This window comes from Babylonia areolata, chromosome 26 (assembly GCF_041734735.1).
Source record: "Babylonia areolata isolate BAREFJ2019XMU chromosome 26, ASM4173473v1, whole genome shotgun sequence".
Classification (NCBI taxonomy): domain Eukaryota; kingdom Metazoa; phylum Mollusca; class Gastropoda; order Neogastropoda; family Buccinidae; genus Babylonia; species Babylonia areolata.
Window position 1 is genome coordinate 29,441,330 of NC_134901.1, and position 16,124 is coordinate 29,457,453.

General features: G+C 43.8%; 1 protein-coding gene across 1 annotated transcript in view; it reads left to right on the forward strand.

Moving 5' to 3' along the window:
• LOC143300286 (metabotropic glutamate receptor 7-like) overlaps positions 1-16,124 on the forward strand; it is a 98,405-nt gene that overhangs the window by 27,249 nt on the left and 55,032 nt on the right. The window contains exon 2 of the mRNA XM_076613881.1: positions 15,390-15,658. Coding sequence (XP_076469996.1) covers positions 15,433-15,658 — 226 coding nt within the window. The 5' untranslated portion in view covers positions 15,390-15,432. The remainder of the gene's footprint in view (positions 1-15,389; positions 15,659-16,124) is intronic.

Sequence of the window (16,124 nt, forward strand, 5' to 3'; positions counted from 1 at the left end):
TGCACCACAAACAAAACTCGGAGTTCTAATTACAGGGGCTAATTCTCACAAGAAAAATACGTTTCGAACTGTTTGTATAAAGGGTCATCCTCACCGCCATTTACTGGCATTTACTGAGCGAGGAAGTTTCAGGCCAGGAAGGTAAGAGAAGGACGAGGAGCCGACATGGGTATTGTGGAAAAATGTGAGGGCAACACTTGTGATGCTGCTGCTAGGAGCCTGCTGAGGGGAGAAGAAGCGAGAGGTGGTACCGTCTGATCGTTAATCAGCAGGCACGACCGTTAATGCCGGTGTAATTCTTGCAGTCTTCCTCCTCCTAGATCATGGTCCCGGATCTCTGGAGGGTCATCAAGCGAGCTGAACACCCGCGTAGAATTTAACCCCCTGCAATAATCTAGGTCTTCAAGAGTGTATCTGGATTATTGCATTATATTTCAGTTTGGTATTATCAGACCAGAATATATGTAAGATGTACCCAGCGCTGTGGTCCAAATAAGTAGTTTAAGATATTTAAATTTCGCCGAGATATGCAGTGAAGTATTGGAATGACTCATTTCTTGATAAATCATTCCGGAAAGAGGGACAGTTGGAAGCTGAGAATCTATCGTTAAGCAGAAGAGTGTTGAGTAAGGTAGGAGCTTCATTTCTGGATCGAATGAAACTTTAGGTCAGACAGCTATGGCGATGTAAAAAGACAAGAAACGATTCTCATTTATTAAGGGTGATGATGGTGGTTGTAGAGTTAACAGGGAAGGGTCAACACTGGTCCCGTTCCAAAAAAGGGTTTTGGTGACATTGTGACCCCTTCGTGGTCAGTCTTCATGTCTTTGGTCCGAGCTCGAAACTTTTTTTAAAATGGATCACTCAACCTGAGCTCTCCAACTGGGTTAGGAAAAGTAGTCCATGTGTATTCACTTTCGCTGATCTTTAGTCATATCCTGTGGAACCTCGTACAATGAAGATGGGTTTCAATGAAATAGTGAAAAATCATTCGATCCAGAAAAAAAATATTCACAAAAAGCACGCACTTTAATCTGAATAGTTAACCAAAATTACCGGACTCAGCCCAATGGGTGGTTTGAGAACGAGAGTGCATCATTCCATCAATAGGTTCTATTCAAGAACCATTACCCCATTTTTTTAGCTAGAGGGTAACATCTGGTGGTGGACACCCCTTTTCCTGACACCGCCAGATGCCGGCGCCGCGATCACTTCAAGGATCGCCAGAAGGTCGGCAGTTGAAAGCTCCACTGATAACACCTCCCGAGGGGATGGAGATACCCGTGATTGAATTGTCTGGCGTTTGTTTGCAACATTTCACCTTGGGTTTGTTATTTGTTCATCACAAACGTGTTTTCTAAGCTCGCTGAAAAAAGGGGGTGGGTGGGAGGGTGTGTGTGTGTGGGGGGGGGGGGGGGGGGGGGGGGGCTCATAACAAAGACCTCACCCTTCCCTTTTCTCCACCAGAACTGACTGTACGAGAGTGCATGTGTCTTGAGTGAATGTCCGAGTCTCAGTGCATGCGCGTGTGCTTGTGAGTGTGTGGGCGAGCTAGTGAGATTGTGAGAGGCAAAGAGAGAGACAGAGACAGACAGAAACAGTGTAGAGAAAGAGGGGGGAGGGAATCAGACGCAGGCACACACGCCAGAGAGAGACACAGAGAGAGAACTCGCTCGAACATTGTATTGACGAGGACATTTTGCTCGTGTCAAGCGGATGGGTCGGGGCAGCGGGGAGTGGGAGGTAGGGAGGACAGGGAAAATGGTATAGACAGGGTGAAACACAAGTCATCGCCGTGAAACATGCATGCTTCCTTGAACCCCAAAGAGGGACTGAGCATCCATAGTACTTACAGATCATTTCATTCACACCGGATCGGAATCAACATCTTAACCCCTTCACTTCTAGTAGGTTTTGCTATAGCCTATGCTGAGAAAATTTTCAGAAAAAACAAGGAAAACACGCCAATGATTTTAACTTGCTTATATTTCAAAAAGTAAATAAGATAAATGCATAAAAGTATATATCAAATGAAAGGAAAATCAACCAAGATTTTGTTTTTAATACTCACATGTTCAAATAATGAGTCAATCTGACACAAAAATTCCATAAAATGCAATAAAAAAAAAGTGGGACTGTCATTCCATCATGTAGGTGCTACATCAACCAGGTTATCAACCAGTCTTTCTTGTGACTGTTGTGATCAACCACACACACACTGTCAAAGCTGTGCAACATTGTCCAGGTCCATAAGACTCCAACACAGTCTACACAAAGAATGAAAAAGGTGTACTCACCAGCATCTATCGCCAGTAAAATGCTGTGTGTGGTACTTGCGGAACAGTCTTCAAGACACAGTGCGGTTTGCTGGGGCAGTCTAGGTAGTAGAACCTCACATCCTTTCTTTGCCCTTTCTTCCAGCAGACTCTGCACCTCCTTTGTAGCCGGGCTTTCTGTGGGGTATGTGGGATGACATCAGTGAAGTGTCGTCCACACAGACAAACAGCGTGGTCATCTGTAGCAGTGTCTGGGTCTTGGTCACCAAAAATCATGGCACTAATTACATCCTTCTGGAAGTCCAGGAATGTACTGCTGTTGCCTGCTTTTTTGTTGAGGATGTGTGCATTCAGCATGGCAATTTGTAGAAAATGTACACACAGATATTTGTACCAATTCTGGGTTTTCCTTGTGGCATCGTAAGGCTGCAGTTGTTGGTCATGATGGTCCATGGCACCCATGTTTTTGTTGTAATCCAGAATTGCTGGAGGCTTATTTACTGCCCTTTGGTCTTGCTGCTGCTGGTCTTCAGCTGTAGGTTTGTGGCAAGTTGTCAGCTCCAGATGGTCCAGGACGAACATCATGATCATCACCATGCTGCATACCTGAAACACATTGCATAAAAGACTAAGTTTGTTTGTTTTTTTGTTGTTATTTGTTTGTTTGTTTTTTACATATAAAAAGGTTCCTGAAATAGTACCATTTTATTTCTGATTGTTTTCAGAAGCTGAAATACAAACACACCTAACCCCCCACCCCCCAAACCCCCAACACACACACACTGAAACTGGCTCATGGTATGCCACACCCCCTTCATTCTCTCTCTCTCTCTCTCTCTCTCACTCTCACCCACACACCCACACACTTCTACAAGTGTTGCATTTACAAAGAAATTTTGGAATACAATTCTGTATATCATTCTCTGATTTCAGTTTTGTAAACATCTCCCCTCCCCTCCCCCGCCCCACCCCCTCCCACACACAAACAACAACAACAACAAACCAATATACACACTCGGGAACGAATTCACATAAAGCTCTAGGCGAGCGACACACGTTGTCATCAACAATAAGCCAGCCAGCAAGCCACGCCCCCTCGCGCAGCGTTGGTCACACACAGTACACACGTGACTTACTCTCTCTCACACAGACACTGATCAGTGACTGACGAAGCTACTTACCACAGCTAACACATTCAAAACACGCACAATGCAGTTATATTCATTGTTACAACAAACAAAAAGCAAAAAATAAACTGACAAACCTCGTAAACACCCACCTGCATCTTGAATCAGCTGAGCTTGTCTGTTCATTTTCGTCAAGCAACCCCACCTCCCACTCCCCTGCATGTCAAAATCTGTGCCTTCGGCATCAACTTCACGCAGTTCTATCTCATTCAGTCCACAATCTTCATCTCTGCTATTTGCAATACTACTTCCAATACTCGTGCAAGTGTTGGGGTTTGTCTGCGTTCAGCCATGGCTTTGCAAACACAACTTGAGCTTCGTACAAACTTGCAAAACGTTCGCCATAAATATGACAATATGTGAATACTTTTGCTAATGGAACTCAGGAGATAAAGAGCTCTCAGGGGAGCTAATTTAATGGTTAGCAGACTCTTTTCTGCAGTGCGGGACTCAAAACATAGAACGTTGTAACATGACGTACGGCGCAGGTCAATACAGCATTGGCGAGCGAGATTTCATGACGTACGCTGTACGTCAACAACGCAGTCAAGAGCAAACGTTGGAACGCGCGCGCGCGTCTACGCACATACACACCGTATGAATGCCAACAACATATTAGTCTGATACATGATTCGAAAATGGCAATGGAAACAATATACTTTTTAAATGGCTATCACGCCACACACACACACACACACACACACACACACACACACACACACACAAGTGCATGTATACAACATAGATGTCAAAAATATTAATGTGTGTTCAAAAGTTTTGCGTTGATAGCTTTCTGAGAACGAACGCTTTTGACAGCAAAAAAGCGAGTGCCAAACTCATGAATCAGAAAGAAGCAAAGTTAATTTGAACGTGTTTGGACGGACATGGTATTTTTCTGGAATGTACAATTCACGTACGGATTTATACTGGGTACACACCAAGATAAAATGTAATTCAGATTTTTCTGTTCCAGGACAAAATGGACAATTAACATTTTCTCTATTCTTTGAGTATCTTAAATGATGTGGTTTCAGCTGGGACACACCAAGTCTTATTCGTGTTAAATGTTGTTGTTTTTTTAAACAGGGTTTCTGACTGTGTTTAGATATTTTGGAATGTCATACAGTTGTCTAAACGAGGAATATAACTGAAATCTTTCTTTTGACAAAAATGTGGAATCTAAGTCTTGCAAATGGCAGTCAATCAATCTCTGTTTAAAGATAGATACAAAGGCTTTTACATCTTCCACACCTTCATTTTTTTTTCCAAACGAAACCGAAACCATATCTATACAAAGTATGACATACATTTGTTACGCAGTTCTTTCTTCCCTTACAGTGAAGGGCACAGAGCATTTGGAGGAATTTTTAGGGATACAATTTTCATCCATTCTGGTCATTTTTATATAATGTCTAATACATTTTTAAAGGTTTGAATATATAATGGGTATCTACCAGTTTTCGAGTACACAGGTGCATTTGGTGTCTTTACGTTGGTATTCATTATGCGTTTAATGGCAGGCAGATGCACTCTTTCAATGGCAGTGTGAGTAGCTGTCAGGCCCCAAACTTCGGAGCCGTATGTCAAAATGGGTGAAATCTTAGCATCGAACATTTTGAAGAAAAGTTTAGGACAATTCTCTCCAAGCGACCATGGAAATTTTAAAGAACCAAAACACCCCTTTTAGTTTTCAAACCCATGTCTTCTTGACAGTAAGAAAAAGTTAGTCCTGTGGAAAAAGTTACCCCAAGGTATTTGTATTCGTTTACGATTTCTAACTTCAAACTACTGTAGAACCATTTTTCTCTGACAGCAATATGCCCCTCATTTCGAAATATCACTATTTTAGATTTATAGTAGTTAACTGTAAGTTTGAGTCTGTCAGCAGTGTCCCTCAAAATTTTCAGCTGGTATTGAAGACCTGTAACAGCGCTGGAGATTAGGGCAACATTGTCTGCAAATAGCATGATGATGATATGTTCGAGGTCAGGTGACAGGGTTATTCCATGTTTGCCAGACTGTGTAACACCAATTGCAAGCTCGTTTATAAGTAAAGAAAATAAAATTGGACTGCAACAATCTCCTTGTTTTAACCCATGAGGGCATATAAAGGCATCCGTTATGTCATTGTTTGCCCGAACTATAGCTTTAACTGTTAGATACATACTCTGAATAGCTTTATATATCTTACCATGGATACCATTTTTGCGCAGTACTAACCGTAGTTTCTGTCGACCGAATCAAATGCCTTTTTGAAATCAGTCAACGCTACATACAATTTTTATCCAGAGGAAAGTTGTTTTTGCACAAGAGATTACAGTGTAAAGATATGGTCGACTGTGCTATAACTCTTCCTGAATCCTGCTTGTGACTCATTTAGTAAGCTGTTTTCTTCCACCCATTTTGTCAGACGGTTATTTTGTACAAACGTGTATAATTTACTGCTTATGCTTAATAGCGAAATACCTCTATAATTAGTTTGTAAATTTACATAACCTTTTTTTATGCAGTAGTTGTATTATTGATTCGGACCAGCTTAGTGGGAATTTTCCAGAGTTGTAACGTTTATTGAAAAATTGTGTTAAGAATGGCACAAATAACGGGGATGAATATCTGTAAAATTCTCCCGTAAAACTATCTGGTCCTGCAACATTTCAATTTCTTAAAGTTTTAATCGCATCTCTCACCTGTTTCTGTTATTTCAAGGTCAAATATCGAGCAATCTATATCATTATTGAGGACACAGTAGTTTTCAAAAGCGTCAGGGAGATTATCATTCGTCGCGCTATCGTATCTGCGCACGACGTTAAAAACCTTCTGGAAGTGTTCAAACCACTCTTTGTTAGAAATAAAACTGTCTGACACTTTGCTTGAAACCCTTGATTTAATAGTTCCCCAAAATTGAGAGAGAGAGAGAGAGAGAGAGAGAGAGAGAGAGAGAGAGACAGACAGACAGACAGACAGACAGACAGACAGACAGACAGACAGAGGCAGAGACAGAGACAGAGGGAGAGTAGCATCTTTTGCACGGCAGTAAAACCTTTGTCTCAATTGATCTTGTTTACATGGCTCGTGACAAAACAACAACAAAAAAACCCCAAAAAACAAAACAAAAAAAACCCCATTATGACAACCACCGTTGGATTCCTGTATTAACTGTTGTTGGTGTACCTGTATTGACTGTTCCTGGTGCACCTGCCAAGTCTGGTCACGTGCAGTGTACGCTTCCTGCGATATGGAGTTGTGACAGTGAACCACGATGCTACATACATTATCCACAGTTTCGTCTGAAAAGTCGCTAATGACTGTTAATAAAAATGGCTCTGAAAGAGAAAGCGGAAAAGTGGAAAAGTGCGAGGGGAGGGGTGGCATCCTTTTGTGTGTGTGTGTGTATGTGTGTGTGTGTGTGTGTGAGTGTGAGTGTGAGTGTGTGTGTGTGTGTGAAAACCCATTAGGTCAATGCGCTGAAACATGTGTTATAAACATCGCCCGTCATTGTCGTTCGATTTGACTTGAACAGCTATTTCATTCATTGGACGCATTGCATTTTGTTTCAGTTCAGCTGTTTCAGTTCTGTCTGTCCAATTCAGCTGTTTCTGCAGCCTACAAAGTCTCAGTGCTAAAATTTTGGCATTGAACGTTTAATTGAAATGTGTAAAATGCACAAAGCTATCGGGGTGAATTCGTAATTCTTGCCTAACTCTGGTCTGCAAAATTGTCAATTTCTTAAAAATCCATGACTCTCACCTGTTTTCGTATTTCAGCTCATTGAGGCACTCCCTATCATTTGAGCCAGTAGGGTTGGGGGTGATCGATTCTCCGGTGTTCTCTGCAGCGTTAACCTTCTGGAAGTCGACGAACACACTCGTAGAAAAAACTGCGGACATTGGACTTGAACCTTTGTTAGTTCCCGACAATTGAAGAGAAAAGTAGCAGAAAGATGAATGAAATGCGCGCAAAGACTACGCGGGCAGGAGATCTAGGAGAGTAGCATCTTTGCGGCAGAAAACTTGTCTCAATGATCTTGACATGCTGGGCATAAACACACCAAAACAACAAACTATTATGACAACCCCGTTGTTCCTGTAATTAACTGTATTCGTTATGTATGACTGTTCCTGGTGATCACATGCGACAGCATTGAATATTCGTCTTCAAGGCCCAAAAAATGTTGGCGAAAAATCCTTATGATCCCACTCAAAATGCCTGCACATGGTTGGACAGTTTTGGTGTTTTTTTGTTGTTGTTTTTGCCTGACCACTCCTGCTCTGGCTTCACTGACTGTCGTGAGTTGAGAGAACCAATTTCTGGCTGCAAGATACCGTTTAAACTGAGCAGCAGTGTCCCAGTACCACTGTTTGTTCACACACACACACACACACACACACACACACACACACACACAATATATATATATATATAGTCTAGATCAACCAACACCTCTCCTGCCAGCCAAACTTGGTCTATCTATTGATCTGCAGACTACACACAGAGGCACAATTTGTCCCACGATCTGATGAGGAGATGGGCAAATCACAAAAATGACTGCAAACTGAGGAAAGGCACCAAGTTTTCGGTCGCTGCCAATGTTTCTTCCACCCCTCACATTAGCCTACTGACGACAACCTCAGCTTTTTACAGGTGACAGCGTTGGAACAGGTCAACAAAGTGGAGGAGCTGAAAAGAAAAGAACTGTTCTGGATGTGTAACCTTGGGACGGTTTTTGTTGGACTGAATACGAGAAGCGACATCCATGGGTTTTCATTGTGAACCCTGATTCGTAGAGTTACCAGTCTGGTTTGTCGTGGTTGTGGTTATACACCATCACTAAGATACAGATATAGCGAGAGAGAGAGAGAGAGAGAGAGAGAGAGAGAGACAAACTGAAGGAATATTAAAACGTGATATATTTACGTAGTAGAAGACGTCATGTAAGGTCCAGGGAATGTAACCAGGTCTCGCGACACCACCATCAATTTTCTTCGTAAAAAAATGAGATTTTGTCCCCCCCCCCTCCCCTCCGCCACCCTCCCCTCGTCTCCCCCTGCACCCTCCACACTCCCCCCCCTCCACACATGCTCCCTTTATTTTTTTCCGCGTTTGTGACTATGTGCCATTCAAAACCACAGTAAGAAGAATACATACTGGAATAAAGATGTGGGAACTGTCAGAACCAGGGTTATAAACCATGAGAACACGGATCTATGCGACAATGAGCATTGCGACAGTGTGAGCTGTGGGAATATTTTTCGAGGTCGAAAGCAACGCACACACACACACACACACACACTCCGATCGCTATCTTGGAGGTGTATGCAATTTTTCTTCTTGGTCATGCTGACATGGTGCGCGCACGCGCGCGCACGTGTGTATGTGTGTGTGTGTGTGGGCTGTGGGGACAGGAAGGAGGAGAAGGGGGAAGGTATGGGAGCGAGGTGAGGTTGGTGACGGAAGGCTGAGGAAAGAATCCGGGAGCGGGCGGAGAGGACAAAAGGAGGAAACGACGACTGTGGAGCAAACACTGAACCCAAAAGAATGGTTCTTTACTGTTCTGCTGTGTCTGGATGGAGAGGACGTTTTGTGCTCTTCAGTAACATTGGTCATCCACAGAACTCCCCTGGCTCCCCTGCAACTGGAGAAAGGTCTCAGCTCCTCTCAGTTGCTGGAGTCGCCAAGTCTGTTAACGATGTCAGCGCCGACTGACATCTTCATAAACCAAATGACAGACGCAACACTATCGAAAAGCAGGGGTGGGAAGAGAGAAAAAAAAGGACGAAAAATACGTTTGTTTGCGTCAGACTAAGGAAAACCGACAGATGCGAGATCTTTGTTTTCCTTACAAAAAATACGTAATAGATGAATCAGTGATTGTTTTCAAACTCGACATTTTATTCGATGTGTTATACTGAATGCACAAACTCTTTCAATAATCGATCTTACGAATGTAGGTCATGTATACTAAGTCGTGGTTCCGAAAACGTCTGACGTAATCCTGAAATAGTGTTCTCCACCAGACAGAAGGCAGGTGTATGGAATCAGACGATCCTTATGTCCAATCATAAACTCAGCATTATGACCGAGCCCTAACCGAGGTAGAATTGTAATGAAACATAAAGGTAAGAAAAGGTAGGAACTTCGAACTTTTTCACAGATGAGAGGTTTGTGAGCATGGTTTGGAGGACTGAAGAAATCAGGGATCTGATGGAATGAGGAAATTACTGAAAAAAGGAAAGGAAAATAATGCTCACCCAGCCTCAGTCAGACCACACACAGTAGAGGCAAATCACTGGTTTTTAAAATTCAGGCAAAGAGAGAAGAACAAACAACAACATCAAACAACAATGTTTGATGTGCAAACGCCATCGCTGATCAACGCACACGGATCAGTTCACCGACTTTGAGAATTGGCTTGCGTGGTTTCTGACTCGCCATCTTTACCGATTAATCAGCAACATTGTGTTTCATCACAATTCTCTTGGTCTCCATTCCTGCAGTGGCGGTGTGTCTGGAGCTGTGGCTTATCAGGCTCCCTCTATTCTGGGCGTTCCAGCCCTGCTCTTCTATCGCCCGTCAGAGATTTGACCTTCTCATTTCCAGCTTTTCTCTTTCGTTTGATACGTCAGTGCGCAGTGCTGAGTGAGCAGGGGTGGTGTGACCGACCTGGCTTCATCTCCCTCCAGTGTTTTGTTTACCGGCATACATCCTGATCTTCCTGCTTTGGCTCAGCGGTTTGACGGGCGGTAAATAGCAAAATTCACCACAGGGAAGGCTTGAGGGGATTCATACTAAATTTTCTTGTGTGTTTTGGTGTTTTTTTTGTTTTATGTGAGAACTCATAATGTACCTGTCTGCAAAGTTTAAACTACAGTTTAAATGAAGAAGATCAGCACATATAGGCCATTTTTTCTTCTTTGGGCACTACATATGACTGTTAGGGTTATGCTTGCTTGAAACTGCATTGTATCCACATGTTGTTTTTTTTATTTTATTTTATTTTTTTTATCATACAGCCGATTTATTTACTTCAACGGAAAGGCCGGGAGTGAAGTCAATAGACTGGATAGAAATGAATTATGTTAAAACTGGATTAGTGTTTAATACTTCCGGTGTATTGAAAATTCTCAAACGCCAGCAACCTAGTTACTGTATGAAGGATTCCTTTATCCCAGCGTGAGGTAACTGCTGACAAATCAAGTATTACAACACATTGCATAGGTGGTATTGCATGCAACCAATCTAATTGACATGACTAATGGTCCAGCCGACCGCAAGGGTCATGTTATGAATGATTCGTTTGTTTGTTTTTTGTGTGATTTTTTAAAAGGCATTTTTATGTCCGAAACCACGATGTATCTGTCTGACGGAGTTTTGTCACACGTGTGCATTGTCATGTTCTTCCTGGAAGGTTTCCCTTTTACCGCAGTCTCACCACTGCTAACCACTAACCACCGCCGACCACTACTGACCGCTGAAGAACGCTGGTCACTGACCACCGCTGAGTACCACCGACCACCAGATACCACTACTGACCATGACTGACCACTGCTAACCACCGCTGACCACCACTGACCACTGCTGACCACTGGCCATTGCTGCATACTGACCACCACTAAGCACCGCTTCCGACCACTACCCATTGACCACCGCTGACCACATACTAATGCTGACTACCACTGACAACTGACTTCCACCAACTAATGCTGACCACCACTCACAACCACTAACCACTGCTGACCACTGATCACCGCTGACCACTGACCATTATTGTTGACTGCTGACAACTGACGACTGCTGATCACTGCTGACCAGTACCCAAACGTATTTGTTTGATTAACCATACATTGGCCTGGAGGAATAAAAACCTGGGGAACATAGACCTGGAAGAATAAAGACCTGGCCGGGGGAATACTGACCTACGAAAAACGTTTTTGAGGGAACACAGACATGGGGGAACATAGACATGCTCCCTTCGTGGAGATACAAATGTACACACTTGATGACACTGTTCATGAGTGATAAGTACACGCGCGCGCGCGCGCGCGCGCGTGTGTGTGTGTGTGTGTGTGTGCAGTCTCGCGTGTGTCTATGTGTGTGTGCGTGCGTGTTTGCGATACAAGAGAGAGAGAGAGAACATACGCACTTCTTCGACCACATGGAATACGCAGCAGGACCATACTCGGGTCGTGTTATAGCCACAGCGCGAAAGGATAAACTGTGAATTTTTTATGAATCCAGTGGGACAGTCCTTGGCAAATCATCTGGTAATCTATGCTGACCATCTCATCCAGCTACACACACCAAAAGCTATGTCATTGGCAAGGAGACAGACAGACAGACAGACAGACAGAGGTGCATGAGTGTGCATGTGTCATGTATATATTGTGCATACATTATTCTTTCTTTTGTTCTTTTTGCCCACTGTGATTTCACACCATTTCAGGAGATTTCACAGGACCAGGCGTTATCTCCAAGGTAACGTGGCGCCACAAATACACGCACACCCTGACGCCCTGCTTCTTTGTGCAGCCACCAGTGTCCCAGTGACCTGAAGTGGGGTGGGGGAAGAGGGCGGAGGTGGAGGTGGAGGAACTAAAGTAAAGCAGACCCCAGAGATGCTGTAACGAACAATCCCATACGTCAGGCAACGTGCCCATCAACTTTATATTGCGTCGGGATGCTGTCGTTCACCTCCCTCCCTCCCCCCCCCCCCACCCCAAAACCCCAATCCCGTTCTCTCTCTCTCTCTCTCTCTCTCTCTCTCTCTCTCTCTTTCTCTCCTTCGTTTGCACGTGCTTCGAGACTGGTTTGTGTATAAGTTTATGTGTGAATGCCTACCTTTTTGTTTATTTGTGAATACACACACACACACACACACACACACACACACATACACCCGTCTGAAGGCTTTATTGCGAATATCTAGGAGGGGGCAGGGGAACAAATCAAACCATACCAAAAATAAGCTGAAAGTTAAAGAAAGAATGCAAACAATTTAGAAAAAGAAGGGAAAGAGCCAGGGACGAACAGCTGTAAGAAATACGTGTGACATTTCCACAACTATAGTTATGCCAACATGGGAGATGCAACGAGTTGTCTTCACTGTCCTTTTCATGAACCTATCAGCATGGGGCCGTATTCAAGGGAACAGTTTCAGTTTCAGTTTCAGTAGCTCAAGGAGGCGTCACTGCGTTCGGACAAATCCATATACGCTACACCACATCTGCCAAGCAGATGCCTGACCAGCAGCGTAACCCAACGCGCTTAGTCAGGCCTTGAGAAAAAAAAGAAAAAAAAAGAAGATAAGCGTACATACATAAATAAATAAATAATAATTATGATATAAAAAAAAGATAGTAATAATGAAAATAATGATAAAATAATAATAATAATAATAAATAAATAATTAAATAAATAAGACAACAATGATGATAAATAAGCAAATAAATATAAAACATGAAGACACACATTCACACATACACCCACACATGCATAACAGATATGCCCCCAAAACGCAGTTTCACAGATATGAAAGCACAGTCAAATACATATAAACGTACATGAGCTCCAACACACACACACACACACACACACACACAAATTTCCCTGCACCTCCTCTACCCCCTCCTCCACACACTTATTTCTAGTCTATGTATCGCAGCTTCCACGGCACACACACACACACACACACACACACGCACACACACACACACACACACACACACAGATGAACGCTTACTTGTACAAGCACACACACACACACGCCCATATCTCCCACCCCCAACCCCACACACATATATACAAAGATATATATATATAATATATATGTTCCAATATCCTGTTGCTCCCACAGTGTAGGCATGCATACACTCACATACCTCATCCTCTACCTCACCTCCTCCCTTCACCCCCACCTCCCCCTCACACACACACACAACACACACACACACATGCACAGAACTCTCCTGACACTTGTGTACACTTACACTCTCACGCATGCACAAACGCACTCAAAAACACAGACCCACACATACACACAAACACACACATACACACACGCACACGCACAGAGGCTGCCACTGATTGGCCGCAAGAGGGATGGGAAAAGATCTCTGATGCCAAGAACGTGGCGTCTAGTGTGTTGCTCAGTCTATTGTATTTGGAAAAGCCCACAGAGACTCTGTTCCGTTTTGAAGAAATTTGCGCAATGTTGGTTTGGAAATGATGCCGATATTTGTTTGATTTGCAAAGCATCGTGCTCTACCTTTCATGTTAGACTTACGGCCGCTCCCTCTCTCTGATTTTATTTCTTTGAGGCGATCGATGGTGTGATGGCCTTGTACCTGTTCTTTTTGATATTCTTTGACTTTTCTGAGGATTTCCGATTTTCCTAGATGTAGGCCGCTCGTTGGTGTTGCGTTACCAGCAAGTCTGTCAGCTCGCTCATTTCCCTTAACTCCTGCATGTCCCGGGCAGTATGACCATGTGAGTTTTTTTATCTGAAAGTTGCGCATTGCCTTATGCCACTCTGGGCTTCCCATTCCGTTTTCAATTTTCTGTATGAGGTTCATTGAGTCTGTTAGAATCATGGCATGTTGGTTTCCGGGCGTATGGATGGGCGATAGCCACCGGAGGGCATGTGTCACAGCTTCAACTTCCATTATTAGGCTGGAGGTTGTGACTTTGTAGGCAGCATTCTCTTCCCTAACTGTTTTTCCATTTTGTTTCGCAGTGAATCCCCAACCGGATTGGTCTTTGGTGACTGAGCCATCTGTGTATATGATGATGTCCTCTTCTTTACTGTTTTCTTCTATGAGTAGCTTCACTTCCGCATCAGTTTTGCCCTCTGGCCATTCCTGACAATGTCTTCCTAGAGTGGGTGAAATAGCTGTGTTGAATAGATGGTTGAGGTTTTCGGGGTTTTTCTCCCATTCTTTTGTTTCTTTCAGGTCTTGTAGTCGGCATACTAGCTGGATTGTGTCTTCTGCTTGCCCCATCCATGATCTTCCTCGTCCTAGACGGCTGCCTTTTGGTTGTTTGACTGCGTCATGCAGTGGGTTTTGAGGGTTTTCTAATGCTTTGAAGTAGGTCTTGACCTGTTCTAACTTGTTTCTGGCCTGCACTGAAGGAAGGTCAAGCAGGTATCGCATGGTTTCTGTGGGTGTGTCAAGGGAACATCGTGCCTGAGGGTAAATGTGTACCTGCTAGGTAATCTGACTGAGGCAATATCCAGTATTCATGAATACAAGAGTCTACCCGCCTGTCAACAAACCCGAAGGCAATGTACCCTTACTACATGCCAAGGGTGGCTGCCCACGAAGCAGAGGTAAATATGGGGATTCTTTTGCAGCATTTTTCTTTCTTTTTCTCTTTTTTAAAGGAAAACAGGCGTATTTGACGGATAGCACGTGTTTTGCGAACTCTCTCGACAATGTTCCGAGCTGTGGTGCGATGAGAAGTGAAACTGAGAGCATGGGCAGACGGGAATGGCTGGGATTTTTTTTTTTTTTTTTAAAGGTGATGGGTTAGTTGTCTGAGCAAATGGTGTGTGTACAACGATAACTTATCCTTCAAGGCAAACTGGACTTGCGGGTCCCAACCATGTCAAAGATAACCTGCCTGAAGGCAAAATGAATTTTGTCTTGAACAGGGCCCCAGGGGTGGTATTCAATGGACCAACTTACCTGCGGGTAGAGGTGTACTTGCGGGTAACTCTACATGGGGGCAGGGTATACTGCTCAAGGTAAGCAGTATCCAGTATTCAGGAACACTACAACCTACCCGCGGCTCTTCAAGTCTGCAGGTAAATTCGCCTTTCTACCTGCAAATGGCATTCATTACCATCTTCGTCATTTGCTATCATTATCATTATTGTTGTTGTCTTTGAATTAACAGCATCATTCATACCCACTGTTTGTACCACTTTCAGAAAACAGGGCGCAGGACCGAAACAACTGAAGAGAAAGTCAACGATGCCAGACAGCAGAGTGGTGCCCACACCGGGGATGCTGATGTCAGGGTTGAGGTCCAGGGTGATGGTGATGATGTTGGTGTGGCGGCTGGTGCAGGTGGCGGCCTTTCCCCAAGACATCTTTGATCCGCACTTTCAGACCGCGCGTCCCGGGGACGTCAGCCTGGGCGTCATTGTCAGCGTGCACACCAACGTCGGGGGCCGCTGTTCCCAGGGCACCACCATGAGTCAGTCTGAGTATTATTATTGTTATTGTTGTTATTATATGTCAAAAATTGATTCTGCATCAATGAAAACCTATAAAACAATTTTAGTTTTACAATTCGCATGGGCAACGTCACAAGGACCACTCTCTCCCGCAGGGTTAAGGGGGTGGAAAATCTGAACCCTACCCTCAACGTGTAGTTTAAGGTCAGAAGAACCTATTAACCCCCTCCCCCCTAGCCCCCCACAACCCCCCCAAAAAAAACAACAACAAAAAAACAAACAAAAAACAACAAAACAAACAAACAAAAAATCAATTTCAGCATTCTTATTGAAGGGAGTACCTATTGATGACATAACATAGCGCACTAATTGCTGGGCCGTCAAATACACACTGGCACGTTGCGTCGTGGAGTGAGGTGTCCTGCATGGGCCCCACTGGCCAAAGTCACACGCCTTCCACCAAAAGATGGAAGGGAATGCCCACAG